The sequence below is a fragment of the Taudactylus pleione genome, unplaced genomic scaffold (genome assembly GCF_031769625.1).
Source record: "Taudactylus pleione unplaced genomic scaffold, aTauple2 ptg000206l, whole genome shotgun sequence".
NCBI classification, from domain to species: domain Eukaryota; kingdom Metazoa; phylum Chordata; class Amphibia; order Anura; family Myobatrachidae; genus Taudactylus; species Taudactylus pleione.
This window is the reverse complement of record NW_028284608.1, coordinates 5,933,285-5,945,947: the sequence shown is the minus strand read 5'-3', so window position 1 is coordinate 5,945,947 and position 12,663 is coordinate 5,933,285. Positions and strand designations below refer to the sequence as shown.

At 41.4% G+C, this 12,663-nt stretch overlaps 1 protein-coding gene across 9 annotated transcripts in view; it reads left to right on the top strand.

The window, feature by feature from the left end:
- Nucleotides 1-12,663, top strand: part of CCDC88A (coiled-coil and HOOK domain protein 88A) — a 199,402-nt gene that overhangs the window by 81,276 nt on the left and 105,463 nt on the right. For all 9 annotated transcript variants that reach the window (XM_088478026.1, XM_088478025.1, XM_088478024.1 and 6 more), the window contains exon 4: nt 10,058-10,127. In XM_088478026.1, coding sequence (XP_088334152.1) covers nt 10,058-10,127 — 70 coding nt within the window. The remainder of the gene's footprint in view (nt 1-10,057; nt 10,128-12,663) is intronic.

Sequence of the window (12,663 nt, the reverse complement as noted above, 5' to 3'; positions counted from 1 at the left end):
TTCTGTCCATACCTTTGTGAGGTATTACGCTTTTGACACCTTTGCCTCTCAGGATGTTTCCTTCGGGCGGCGGATTCTCCTCTCAGCACAGGAGCATCCCCACCCTTAAAGGATACTGCTTTGGGACATCCCCAAGATATCCTGTGGATACCCTATGGACCCTGAAGTAGAAAATATGAGATATGGTAAGAACTTACCCTTGTTATCTCTATTTCTACGAAGTCCATAGGGTTCCACAGGACTCCCGCCCTGTCGCACCTGTACTGCAGATGGGCTTTATTCTGGTCACCGGTTTTTCCGTCTCCCTATGGTGAGAATGTGATTCTTGTGAGTGTCCAGATTTTTTCTTCTCTCTCTTTCTTCTCCTCCTCCGGCCTATGGCTTGTGACGTAACTGAGATGCCTTGGCCCGGGGGCGGGGTATAGGAGAGGGTCCCAGATGCATCCTGGGAGGCTGAAAACTTTAACTCTGTTGTGCCTGAAGACTGACGTCATCACCTATACCCCAAGGTATCCTGTGGAACCCTATGGTCTATCTCATATTTTACACATCATTCTGTACTTCCCTATAATTACTTGGTAAGTCTGTACAGAGAATTTGAGCAAATTATAAAAATGGATTGCATGAGCTATCATGTCTCTGACTTTATTACCCGTAAATAATAATAACTAATAAAAATAAAAACATGTGGGATTGGTGCTTTAAAACAGCAGAACAATAAATGACAAAATATGTATTATTATTATGCATAAAGGAAGGAAATGCACTTAGATATTCCTAGCAGACATTCTGCCATAATACTAACGATTATGAAACCTAAATGTGAGACTTGTCAGTCTAGCTCCAAAATCTTATTTTAGTTCCACTCTTATAGATGGAATATACTGTAATGTAGCAGCGATGGGGAACGGTTACACAGCGAGTAGGAACAAGACATTCTTCAGCTTGGGAGAACCAGGAGTAGAGTTTTATTCTGTTTTTGCTGTAAAAGTCTGTCCATTAATATTTGTCGCAGGTTACAGTAGGTGCTTGCTGTGATGGCAGAATATATGCTGTTCAGCAACTTCACTTATCCCTTGCAGGAATTTTAATCTTTCTGAATTTAGCAGCTTTATGCAGTATTCTCCTCCAGTGCGTTTCAGGACTATGTCAGGAATTATAAGGTTACCATGTTATGCATAACTTCCAAAGTCTCTGATATCCACAGATTGTTCCGCCCTGACAATGCTCCCGTTGTATTTAACATTGACCAAACAAACATGGAGTTAGACCATGAAAAACCATACTTGCCTACTTTTGAAAAAGCATTTCAGGGAGATTGTGAAAGCAGCACCTATGAGTTTTACGGTAAAGTGGGCGTGTCCTGCTACATCTGAGAGGCGTGTCATAAACTGATTTACATCCAAATGTAAATGAGTTCCAAAGCCGTTAGTAAGATATGCTTGTTGATTAAAACACACTGATACTTTTCAGAAAATGCATGTAGCCATAAGGGTCATTGGCCCTCATTCAGAGCCGCTCGTAAGCGGCCGCTCGTTCGTTATGAGCGATGTTCGCTCATCTGCGCATGCGTACGGATTGTAATACGCATGCGCGAACCAGTCAGTGTGGCCGAAAATTGTTTGTTCGCTAAATAGCGAATGCCTACTATTTTGAGTGACAAGAAGAGGCGTATGTGGGTGGTAACAGGGGAAGGTGCTTGAAAACGGGGAGCGGAATTCAGAACGCAGGCGTGCTTAAAGGTCAAAACGGGCGTTTTAAGGGTGTGCATAATTAATACAGCAGCATCATTGACCACGTCACTTGGTTGTTTTATAGGCAGAACTGCTCGCAAGATAGCGGTAGGAAAAACCAACCACTAAAATAGCGAGCAGTTCATACGCTGTTCGATGTACTCGATTAATCTAATAAATAGCGGACATGACTTATGGTGCGAGCGGCCACGGGGCGTATTTTTCAAAATTACGACCACAAGTTTTGTTCGCTCGTTCAGACATAGAGGCGTCAGCAGACCGCAAAGAGCGAACGGTTTATTTGAATAGCCACCCCTTTTTTGTGAACGAACGACCGCAAATAGCGTCCGGCTCTGAATCAGGGCCATTGTGCCTTATACCCAATGCAGGGAAATGATACTAAATAACCAATTTGAATGTGTATATACATATATATATATATATATATATATATATATATATATATTATATATATATATATGTGTGTTTTATTTTTTTTTTTTACTAAAACCGCTTTATAATGGGGGTCAGGGAGATCCTAGACTCTTCACGGTCAGGGATATTGCTACTATTTCACAGTGACGTGCAGTGAGGTCAATGGCTGGGGAGGCACACATGTATAAAAAACACAATTTTTATTTTTATATGAAACTCTGGAGCATGACGGGGGGTATAATAGGGGAGTGAGTATGACAGGGGAGGCTCTGCCTACCCTGACTGCCCATCCCTGCTATTTCAGGGAGTCTCCCTGACAATCGGGGAGAGTTGGCAAGTATGGGCAAAAGTACAAATGTAAGTTGCTGGCGCTATGTTCTCTGTGAAGTCTAACGATAGACCCAGAATGCAGCCAGGAACAGCAGGAGCTTTCAACAAGGCCCCTCAAAAAGATAATTGTATTGTGAAGTGGTTCCGGTGCTTCCTGTGATCTAATGAACATCTTTTCTTTTTGGTATTTTTCCCAAGAAAATATATGAAAAAGAAAATATATAGTGTAAAACCGTAACAATGTTTTATAAATCGTGAAAGGTTGATATAAACTCACCCGTTAGAAGTAAGTTGTAGACGTTGGACCCAATTTTCACCGTGGTCCTGCGGTGGTTGCAGAATGCAGCGCTGGCCTTTTGGGTGAGGTCTTCAATTCCTCCCACACGTAGTGTTGTAAATGGGGAAATAAATACATCAAGCCTCCATGGTACAGATCAATTTACCCAATCCAAGATTTTACACAATATGCAGTGTACTCACCTTGAATGGGATATATTATACGCCTTGGACATTCATTTCTCATACCGATGTCATTCGGTATATTACTATGGGTCCTTATAACCAGTCCAAAAATAATTGTGGATATAGACTAATTTCTTTATAAAACAGTAATTTTATTTCTTAATCTGTATATGATAAAAAGGTCTTAGCGGTATGTAGTTAATTTCACCAGACCTCAAAAAACATACAACAATTTCTGTTTAAATAAAATGTAAAATATCTAAAAATGCAAAAAATAAATAAATAAATAAAGAAAAGATAATTCAAAATCTTAAAAGTAGAAAAAGCAGAAATGAATGAGTGGAGGATTCTAAGAATGAATACCTAGCAACATGTTTCTCAGATCCTACGTCTGCTTCCTCAGGCTGAGGAAGCAGACGTAGGATCTGAGAAACATGTTGCTAGGTATTCATTCTTAGAATCCTCCACTCATTCATTTCTGCTTTTTCTACTTTTAAGATTTTGAATTATCTTTTCTTTATTTAAAAATTTTATTTAAACAGAAATTGTTGTATGTTTTTTTGAGGTCTGCTGAAATTAATTACATACCGCTAAGACCTTATTACCGCCACCACCGCCCAGTCACATGAGACTGCAGCTGCTGCTCATGTAATTAGTACAAGCTCCCCCCTCTCTGCCCCCCTGTGTGTTGGGAAATCTTGTGCATTATCGCAACTAGGAGTTTTCATCCACCAGGGCCGTAGCAGGGCAAAATTCGGGCCTGTGCCAACCCTGCCCCCAGTAATAGTGTCCCTTATGTAATGCCCACTGTAGTAGTGCCCCTTATGTAGTGCCCCTAGTAGTAGTGCCCCTTATGCAATGCCCCCTGCAATAGTGCCCCTAGTAGTAGTGCCCTTTATGTAGTGCCCCCAGTAGTGGCCTTTATGTAGTGCCCCCAGTAGAGCCCCTTTTACAGTGCCCCAGAAGAGCCCCTTTTACAGTGCTCCCAGTACTGCCCCTTTTACAGTGCCCCCAGTAGTAGTGCCCCTAACACATAAAACACACAGACACATAGAACACAAAATTATACTTGCCCGAATCCCCGCTCCTGCGCACGCCGCCGTCCGCTCCTCCCGCTCGGCACTATGGGAGAGATGCCATGACGTTTCTTCCTTCACCCACTCCGGGAGCCAGAAGGTGGATCTCATGAGTGAGCTCCAACCAAGGGCCGGTCCTGGGTGCAGCAGCCAATAAGAATCTGTCTGACTCTTATTTGCTGCTTCAACAAACACACCACTGCTGGGTAGTACACCGACTCTCAATGAATGTACTACTCGGCGCCGGTATGTTGGTTTTACTGTGTTGTGCCGTCCATAATTTAACTTCTATATTTACTTAGATGATCTACGGTATGACTTGCCACTGTGTCTGCTATTGTCAAAGGTTGAAGATGAAGTTTTGTAGTTTTATTATTTAGTCTACAAATAAGATAATGTTTCACTGGTATGCTGGAAATGTATACAGGATAGATAGGTGAAGGTGCCCAATTGTATGCGAGCCAGTGATGTGCAGTGAGGTCAATGGCTGGGGAGGCACACATGGAGATGGGTCTGAGTGGTGGGAGCCTGTCTCTCTCCCTACTCACTAACTTTCCCCTCACTACACTAAGCTTCTGATCTCTAAACACTGCAGTGCACTGCCTGGTCACATGACACACCCAAGGTGTCGATCAGTGCTCAAGGCACGCCCCCCCGAGGCATGCCTCTATTAGCTCTCCTTCTGTGCAGCTTTCTGCCCATGGTGTGGCCCCGCTCCCGGCTTTGCAAGCAGTGTCTGACTGAACAGAAGCAAGACTTAGCTATTGCTGCCTCATCTCTCATCTCCCTGCAGTCCCAGGGAGCTCCACAAAGCTGGTGAGTGTTAACTATAAAAATTATTACAATAAACAAAGAAGATGCCTATAAGTTATAAATATCATCTTTGTATTCTTTTTTTTTTTCTTTTTATTATTTAAATAGCTCATGAGAATAGAGAGACTGAGTTGAGTGTATAAACATACAAATCAGCGCAAATAGCCTCAACAATGCAATGAGCCACATTTTCAAATATATATATAAATCAGAACATATAACCAGAATCAAAAGCCTCTTCGCCTGCGGGCAAAAACCCTGAAGCTGACGGCCTAACCATAGCCTATTTCAAAACTTTTCAAGACAAACTAATCCCTATGATGTTGAATGCTTTTAACAACGTCTCAGCAGACTCCAGATTCTCTAAGCAGTTTTTAGAAGCACACATTTCAGTCACTCCCAAATCAGGTAAGGACTCCTCCCTGTGCCCAAGCTACAGACCCATCTCGTTATTGAATGTGGACCTTAAATTATACGCTAAATTAATATCCAATAGGCTAAACCCCCTCCTTCCTCAGTTAGTCCACAACGATCAAGTTGGATTTGTTAAGGGTCATGAGACACGTGATAACACCACGAAAGTCCTCAGCCTAGTACATTTTGCTACTTCTCAGTCGAAAACCCCAATTATCTTACTCTCAACCGATGCAGAAAAAGCATTTGATAGAATCAACTGGTCATTTATGAGGTCTGTGCTTGTCCATATGGGATTGGGTCCTCTTGCCCTTCATAGGATTTTATCCCTATATTCCTATCCTTCAGCGAGGATGAAGGTCAATAGTGAACTATCTGGGTCCTTTGCCATAAACCATGGCACACGACAGGGTTGCCCTTTGTCGCCGTTGATTTTCGTCCTTTGCATGGAGGCATTAGCGAGATCTACACGAGCCAACCCTAATATTTCTGGGATTTTAGCAGGAGATCAGGAGCATAAACTAGCCCTATTCACAGATGACCTACTAGCTATTGTATCCCACCCAGTGACGTCTTTGCCTCACTTGCTGCGTGAACTTGAATATTTTGGACAGTTGTCCAAGTTCAAGATTAATTTCTCCAAATTTTGGGCCTTAAACTTGTCCGCTAGTGCTTCTGTAGTCTCAGGTTTACAGTCAGCATTCCCTTTCCATTCGCATTCCTCCCATATCACCTATTTAGGGGTTAAAATTACTAAAAACTTGTCGCAACTTTTTGACACTAATTTCTCCCCCCTCCTCTCAGCCATTCGAACAGATTATTCCCATTGGCACCTGGAACACCTTTCTTGGTTGGGGAAAATTAATGTAGTGAAAATGAATATGCTTCCTAAGTTGCTTTACCTCTTTCAGTCTCTACCCATTCAGATTCCAGATTCCTGGTTTCGTTCACAAAATTTTTTAATCCAACAATTTATCTGGTCCAGAAGAAAAACTCTGATCAGGAATTTTTAGTATGACCAAAACATTTAGGCGGTCTGCAACTTCCAGACATCAAGTCATACTACCATGCTATTCATCTTAATAGCATTCTTGAGTGGACTAGATATAAAGAGGTCAAGCAATGGGTCGGTCTTGAAGGTTGCTTCATGAAACTCCCCCCTGAAATTTTACCTTGGCTTCCTTCTATTCCTAAATTAGACGTTCCTCATCCGACAATTTCTCCCTCTATCTCTATTTGGAAGTCCTTAAGATGGTCCCTATCATTGAGATAATAAGTGATATTCTCCATTGCCGCAATATGCCAAATTTGCGATTTCAAGGCAGAAAGAAATGGCGGGAGAGAGTTTTTCCAGTTGCGAGCTATTAATTTTTTGGCAGCTACTGGGACAACAGCTTCTGGGAACGCTTGGGACGATCGGGAGTAGGGCAGCATAGTGGAAAAATCTACAAATAGGTTATTTATAAGAGTATGGACCAAGGTCCAAAAAGTATTAAGGACAGAGCAAGTCCACCAGACATGGGTAAGAGTACCCCGGAGGCCACAATTTCTCCAGCAGAGGGGTGAGGTGGAAGGAAACATTTGTGATAATCTTACTGGGGTATAGTACCAGCAGTAATATAATTTGTATGACGTTTCCTTAAGCTGTGTGGAAATGGAGGATTTGGCAATAGCCTGTCTCATGTGAACCCAAGCCTCCTCGTCCGGTGGAGGGCAAAGATCCGCCTCCCAAGAACATTTGTGTGTGTTATGAATGGGAAGAGCAACATCAATAAGAATACCATAAATTTGGGAAATCATTCCTTTGGACATGGGGTGGAACCTGCAGAGGCGTTCAAAGGGGATGAGGGTACGTAGAAGTGAATCTTGTGGCATAGATTCTAGAAAGTGCCGTATTTGTCAGTATTCGAAAGGGAGGGCTGAGGGGTTGGGTAGGAGCTTTCGACTGTAGATCTGAGAAGGAAAGCCAAAGCCCACCTGCTCTAAAATCCACAGGAAATTTGACGGCCAGATGTGTCCACCGTGTCACGCGAGTCGTTTGTAGGCACGGTGGTAAACAGGGATTGCTCCATATGGGTGTAAGGGGAGATATTGGAGAGGTGATGGAGAACTTAACGGAGTATAGATTTCACCGATGTAGTAGAAATTTAAGAGTAGGAGGGAGGCTGGAGAAGGGGGGACGGTGCCTCTTTTGTAAGCCTCAGAGAGAGGAAGATCCGGGAAATTAATAAGGCTGGCTTCAATGTCAAGCCAGGAGGTTGTTCCAGAAGGAGAATAGGAGGAAGCAATTTGGGAGAAGTGGGTAGCCAAGTAATATAGTTTAAAATCTGGAAGACATCTACTGACCTCTGAAATAGGCTTTTTAAGGATGGCGGAAGATAACCTGGTGGGTTTGCCATTCCAAATAAAGCAGGTAATGCTCCTCTGGATGTAGGAGAGAGTGGGGAACAGCTATAGGGAGCGTCTGGAATAGTTAGAGCCATTTTGGAAGAATATTCATTTTAACAGAGATTATTCTGACCAGCCACAAAATGATAAGTTTCTACCAAGAGGTACGGTCTGCGTGTAGTTTTGTGAAAAGTTGTGGGAAGTTTTCCTGATATAGCAAGTCATAACGAGAAGTCAGGAAAATCCCAAAGGTAATGAAGTTCTTTGTGTTGCCATTTAAAATTATAAAAGGGTTTAAGCGATTCGGTGTCACGAGTGGGGACATGATGAAGCATGGCCTCAGATTTAGAGTAATTGATTTTGTACCCGGAAAGTGCACTATAACTATCCAGGAGGTTGTAAAGATTGGGCAAAGAGATCCTAGGTTGAGTAAGTGTAAGCAGAATGTAATCTTCTTTGTATTATTGTAATCATTTTTATATCAAATCTCGGGAGCATGACAGGGGAGGCTCTGCCTCACCTGCCTACCTTGACTGGACGTCCCTGATGCGAGCTGCCTCGCCTCATACCCCGTGTGTTTTAATCAATTCAACTGACTTGAAGAGATAAAAAGTTTACTATTATGAATTGTAGCTATTCTGCTGCTCTGTGGTTTGACGGTGCCCACACACATACCGATGTCCTCACGATACGATTTTATGGCCAATTTCCTCATGAACTTTCACGGGAGCTCCCTTGCCGTCGTGATCACGATTTGGAGTTAAAAATGTCCAATCTGACTAAAGATCTATCTTGCAGCCAATGCATTGTATCCCAGATTGGCTAATCTGCCCTACAGCACGGCAGATCAGAAGATGCGATATACGACGAGCGGGGACGCGCATCGTGCTCGTGAGTATAAACTCACAATTTGTACTTTTGTTACCCGATTCATCATCACGATTCGTCGAAATCGGCCAAATCGTGTAAAATGTCGCTATGTGTGTGGGCACCTTAAGACTTGCGTAGCTATTTTACAAATTTGCATCTGCTCCTATACTTAACCTCAAATCTTCAAGAGTGTGAGTGTCTGAATCATGCGAGGAAGGAGTGGTCTTAGGTGGCAGCATCAATCACAACACTGTCATCTAACTTTGGAAAGTGCAAGTAGTGGTTCTCATGTCGCTGAACGAGCCATCTAACGCGTTCTTCCATATACATAAATGTCCTAGCTGGCTGGAGTTCTACACAATACTTCTATTGTTCTCCAAAAGTGTTACAGATATATCTGTCTTGCTGGGAAATAGCCTTAGAGTTCTTTGTCTTTGTAGCGTACTATTCATTTTACAACACATTTGAAATAATATGACATTCCATGTTCTTTTGAAGGCACTGAATAAAAAAAAAATCACATAATACCTCTTACTTTTATTCTAAAATAAACAAAACAAAACCCAGATTGCGTGTTTCTAAGGCCTGAGTTCAGTTAGGAGCGTTATCCCATTTACACGTGTTAACGATGGTAAATCCGACGGGTGCAAATTTTATTGCTCCATTGGACTTAACATGGCTTTTTGTTTGCAGCCCCTGAGCAGGTGAAAGTTGGGGAAATCCCTATTTTAAGGTAAAATCGTCGTGGTTTGATTTAGAACCCCTGGGACACCCCCTAATGATTAATTAGGCACTTAGAGGTTGTTAATTAGCATAATTTGGCCAATAGTAACATGTAATTTTTTGGGGTGATTCTGCAAAATGCAGAATAATGGATTAGGGTGTACTGTATTGATGGGAAAGGTGTTTTTAAGCTTGCAGGTGGGAGTTACAGGTGTAAAAGTGCTTAAAATAACACGTTTATGCACCCCCAATTCATCTGGAGAATTAATTTTGCACTGTTAATAAAAAATGCAAAACTCTGCCATTTGACACATTTTAACGGCCCCATCATATACAGTACTTTGCTTTTAGCCACTAATGGACTTCAGTGCTGTTACCCTTTTTTTGGGGTACAGGCTGATTTCGCTATTTTTTTCCCTGCACTTAACGCATCTTACAGAGAATTACCACGCAACCGCTGGGATAAGCCATTCGCAATTGAATTGTGTGTTAAGCAGGAACGCGCATATGTGCGGCAAGAAAAAAATATTGCACGTTAAGTCAAGTCACGGTAAACCAACCATTTACAGCAGCTAATTGTATTCCCCCCCCCAAGTCTTCAGGAAAAGAAAAGTGTCCATATCGTACAGATGTTACATGTGACGTTTCGTTTATAGTTGATTAACTTATATGTGGAAGAAAATATTAAAAGTGTGTGTTATTTATTTTTGTAAGGAATGTGTAATTTAATTGTCATATCTATTTCATTGTTAAGTTGTTTGCCAAGAGAGTCCATTACTATGTTTATTTGTGACACCCCGTCTTTCTCTGCAGGAAACTTTGCAGCAGTTGGTTATGATGAATTTGCCGAATGTTTTGACACTTGGGAAAACGCCATTTTCGGGTGAGTACTAGATGATCTACAAGCCTCCTATAATTTATTACCTGGATCACATAGCCAGAAATGTGAATAGGTTCTAAACATATCAGGCCTCAATTTAACGTTTCCTTACCCCCTGTGGAAACGTTTTGTGGTTGGATACAAAATTTAGCCTTCGCTTGTAAGCTTCAGTAGTCAGTCCAATAGGCTGTATTCTCGTGGATATTGGTTCAAGCCTTGGGGAGAGATGAAGTGGATATAGTACAAATCAATCAGCTCCTGTCACTGTACAGGCTGTGGGGTAGATGTACTAAGCCTTGGGGAGAGTGAAAGTATCAACCAATTGGCTCCTAACTGTCATTTTTCAAATACAGCCTGTACAGTGACAGGAGCTGATTGGTTGGTACTTTCTTTTTCCGTTTTATCTCTCTCCAAGGCTTAGTAAATGTCCCCGTGGTGGTGATGTACTAACCTCTGGAAAGTGATAAACTACCAGCCACTCAGCTCCTAACTGTCACTGTACAGGCTGTGTTTGAAAAATGACACTTCGGAGCTGATTGGTTGGTACTTTATCTCCATCCACTTTTTGTATATAGACCCCTGTACTATATCTCTCGCCACTTTATTTCTCACCAAGCTTTAATAAATCTGCCCTATAGCCACTAATTGAATTAATCCAATGTAATTATACTTTCATACTGTTCTACACAGCCTACTAAGGACAACTTTCCGTTACTATTAATTAGGTTTATATGAATCCTGTTCCTACTTTGCTCAGAATACCACTGGCACCAGCCTTCCAGTAAAGGAGGGACGAAAAGTAAAAAGTGTGTGTGTCCCTGGAAGACTGGGAAGCTACAGTAGCCACAAGATTGTACAGTTTGTGCAAGAAAGAGGAAGTGGTCTATTCTCAGTGATGCCACCCACTTTACATTCCTGAATTAATTGAGTGATTATATTATTTTAATATGTTTTATTATTATTACATGGGAATTGGTACAGTTAAGTATTTGTAGTGTAATGTGGCTGCTGGTCAGGTACTCAAACGATCCCTACACATACTGAGCAGACTATTCACCAGTCACTGAAAATCTTACAAATCCTTTATAAACTATAAGATCACATGTGAAACTTCCTGAAAGTCTCCAAATCCATAAATAGCCATGTTACATAGCTATATCATTAGCATTGAAACTGTGCCAAGAGCCCAAGACATATGGAGAAATAAGCAAGTACATCTTTCTCATGAGACCGCACAATACATTAGTATACTACTACTTTAGTGTGTTTACAATCACTGTAGTGTTTACTTTCACATTAGTATACTTACTATTAAATTAGTGTGCCTACAGTCACTTTAGAGTGCTTATGATCACATTAGTGTACTTACTGTCACTTTAGTATGCGTAGCCCTACTATCACATTAGTGTAGTTATTGTCCCATTAGTATATTTACTCTCCATTAGAGTGGTTATTGTCTCATTAGTATACTTACTATCACATTAGTGTACTTACTGTTACTTTAGTGGGTTGTTACTGTCCCATTAGCATGCTTACTGTCTCATTAGTGTGCTTACTGTCATATTAGTGTGCTTACTGTCACCTTAGTATGCTTACTGTCACTTTACTGTTTACTGTACAATTAGCTTGCTTACTGTCCCATTAGTGTGCTTACTAATACCTTAGTGTGCTTACTGTCACCTTAGTGTGCTTCGTGTCCCATTAGCATGTTTAGTTACTATTACCTTAGTATGCTTAGTGTCCCATTAGTATGCTTACTGTCACTTTAGTATGCGTAGCCCTACTATCACATTAGTGTAGTTCTTGTCCCATTAGTATATTTACTATCCAATAGTGTGGTTATTGTCTCATTAGTATACTTATTATCACATTAGTGTACTTACTGTTACTTTAGTGTGTTTACTGTCCCATTAGCATGCTTACTGTCTCATTAGTATGTTTAATGTACAATTAGCTTGCATACTGTCCCATTAGTGTGCTTACTAATACCTTAGTGTGCTTACTGTCACCTTAGTGTGCTTCGTGTCCCATTAGCATGTTTACTATTACCTTAGTATGCTTAGTGTCCCATTAGTGTACTTACTGTCACCTTAGTGTGCTAGCTTACTGTCCCATTAGCGTGCTTACTGTTCCATTAGCATGCTTACTGTCCTGTTAGCGTGCTTACTGTCCCGTTAGCGTGCTTACTGTAATATCACTGTGCTTACTGTCACTTTAGCGTTCTTACTGTCACATTAGTGTGCTTACTATTATATCATTGTGCTTACTGTCACATTATTGTCCTTACTATCATATTAGCGTGCTTACTGTCACATTAGTGTTCTTACTATCATATTAGCGTGCTTACTGTCACATTATTGTCCTTACTATTACATTACCCATCTCCAACTTTTCAAGATGCTACATTAGGATAAATGGGACAGAGTGACACAAGAAAAGGGGGAAGGTGGGGGTGTGACCAGATGCGCTGGATCACCCCTGTCCCCCGTCATTTAAATGAGGCACCTACCTTGGCAGCATCTATTAGCAGGGAATGAGA